At 52.7% G+C, this 1,899-nt stretch overlaps 3 protein-coding genes across 3 annotated transcripts in view; 1 reads left to right on the top strand and 2 right to left on the bottom strand.

Moving 5' to 3' along the window:
* NECTIN4 (nectin cell adhesion molecule 4) overlaps positions 1-96 on the bottom strand; it is a 22,375-nt gene extending 22,279 nt beyond the window's left edge. Inside the window, exon 1 of the mRNA XM_019633080.1 lies at positions 7-96. The gene's annotated coding sequence lies outside the window, so the exon portion shown is untranslated. The remainder of the gene's footprint in view (positions 1-6) is intronic.
* On the top strand, positions 6-1,065 carry KLHDC9 (kelch domain containing 9; the record flags this gene model as incomplete). The annotated part of the gene is made up of 3 exons (XM_019633079.1): positions 6-281; positions 366-564; positions 785-1,065. Coding segments are annotated over 3 exons (642 nt in total), but the record flags the coding sequence as incomplete, so codon positions are not given.
* A 36-nt stretch (positions 1,066-1,101) lies between these two features.
* The window catches only part of PFDN2 (prefoldin subunit 2), a 7,375-nt gene continuing 6,577 nt past the window's right edge, over positions 1,102-1,899 (bottom strand). Inside the window, exon 4 of the mRNA XM_019633087.1 lies at positions 1,102-1,566. Coding sequence (XP_019488632.1) covers positions 1,393-1,566 — 174 coding nt within the window. The 3' untranslated portion in view covers positions 1,102-1,392. The remainder of the gene's footprint in view (positions 1,567-1,899) is intronic.

A 1,899-nucleotide genomic window follows, 5' to 3' on the forward strand; every position in this document is an offset into this window, starting at 1 on the left:
ACCTACCTCACTGTCCCTCCTCCTTTATCCTTCTCAAAGGCGTGGCCCGGGGGAAAAGGCAGTGCAGAACTTCCGTTTCCCAGAAAACCCACCTCAGGCCTGATTCTCTGCTCGCCCCCAGCTATAAGGAAGAAGGCTGCCACACAGCCTCCCGCTCAGGGCACTGTGCGGCCCTGCTCCCAACTGCGGGGCCCCGCCCAGGTCACCAGCTGTTGCTCTTTGGAGGCTGCAAGTCAGCGGAACCAGAAGTAGCCGGGCACTGGAGTCCTGGGAAGATCACGGTATCAGCTGCTCAGCACGCTTTGGGTTGGAGGGGCTAAAACTCAGCCCAACCTCTCCCCACAGCCCCAACTCTCTCCCCCAAGGAGGAACCACCTGCTGCCCCCCATTTGACGGAACAGCTTGCAAAGCTTGTGAGCAATGGGCAGGGGTCCCGGCAGGGGCCCGCGGGACTGCGGCATCACTCCTGTTCTGTGGTGGGGCCCTTTGCTGTGCTGTTTGGTGGAGAGGCTCTGAACAGAGCTAGAGACGCCGTCTGCAATGACCTCTACATCTACGATGCCCGTGAGACACGGCTAGTGGCGGAGGAGGGGAAGGTGGGACCATGGGAGAGCCTGAAGCTAGAGAAAGGACTAGGTAGAGTGGTGGGGCAAGGAGAGGTTGGCAAGTTACAGGGATACACAGAATACTGCATTTTGCAGAGGCCCGCCAATCAAGTGAGGAGAAAAAATGGGCAAGCCTTTGGTCTTAGAGGTGCCCAAACCACTCTCTGCCTCACCAACAGGCAAGTCCCCTCCTCTGTGGTTCCACTTCGCCTGTGCAGACCGCGGGCTGAAACGCACAGGCCATCAGACCTGCCTCTGGAACGATCAGCTTTACCTGGTTGGGGGTTTTGGTGAGGATGGCAGGACGGCTAGTCCACAGGCTTGCATCCTGGACATCTTGATCTAAAGAATGGTGCCAAGACACACTGCCAAGCCTGGTTTGTTGTAAACTCATAAAGCATTATCACCAGAGTTACCTGCCTCGTGTCAAATGCTCATTAAACTTCAATGTGAAAGTCAACATTTGTCTCTGAATCTTTTGGGTGAGGGCAGTAAGTAAGTAAGTAGACACATCTTTATTTGCAAGGGAAAGGATCAAATAAGGGACCTCCTCTGATACTGCGAGCCATTAACCTGATGGGATCAAAAGCCACAAATCATATGCTTTTCCCAGCCCCCATGCAAATTTCAGCCCTAACAGTGGGAGAAAGCTTCAGGCTAGAGCTAAGCATTCTGACCAAAACATTTAATTAACAAAAAAATATTACAATAGCAGAGAAAATAATAACAATAAAGAGAAATTAGAAGAAGTGGGAGTCAGGGTAGAAGAGATGCCGGGGCCTCAGTCCTAGGAGACCAGCACCCCGGCCGAGCTGGCCTTGGCCCCAGCCCCTTCGGAGTTGGCCTTGGCCGGCTTCTCGTCCTCCCCCATGAGACGAATGTTGTGCTTTTCCCGAAATTCATTGAGTTCTTTTCCCTTTGCCTGGAGCTGTTGTGTCAGTGTCTCAATGATCTTCTGTATCTAGAGGACAAGTGACAGAGATCCTATAAGAACTCCAGGACTCCCTCCCCCACCGCGTAAGGACTACAGTTGACACCTCTAACTCCACCTTTAACCTGGAAGTAACAGTAGACCCTGAAACCAAAAGGATTCCTTTCTCAAACACAACGGTCCATATACTTTAGTGCACATAAGAATCACCCAGGCTGCTTATTTTAAAAATGGCACTTCAGGGCTGGCCGAGTGGCACGATGGTTAAGAACTGGCTTGGGACGCCAGAGGGCCCCAGTTCGGATCCCACATATGAGGGCCAGTGACACTGCCATCTACAGCTAAGATGCTGAACAACAGCTC

The sequence above is a fragment of the Hipposideros armiger genome, unplaced genomic scaffold (genome assembly GCF_001890085.2).
Source record: "Hipposideros armiger isolate ML-2016 unplaced genomic scaffold, ASM189008v1 scaffold_1240, whole genome shotgun sequence".
In the NCBI taxonomy this organism is placed as follows: Eukaryota; Metazoa; Chordata; class Mammalia; order Chiroptera; family Hipposideridae; genus Hipposideros; species Hipposideros armiger.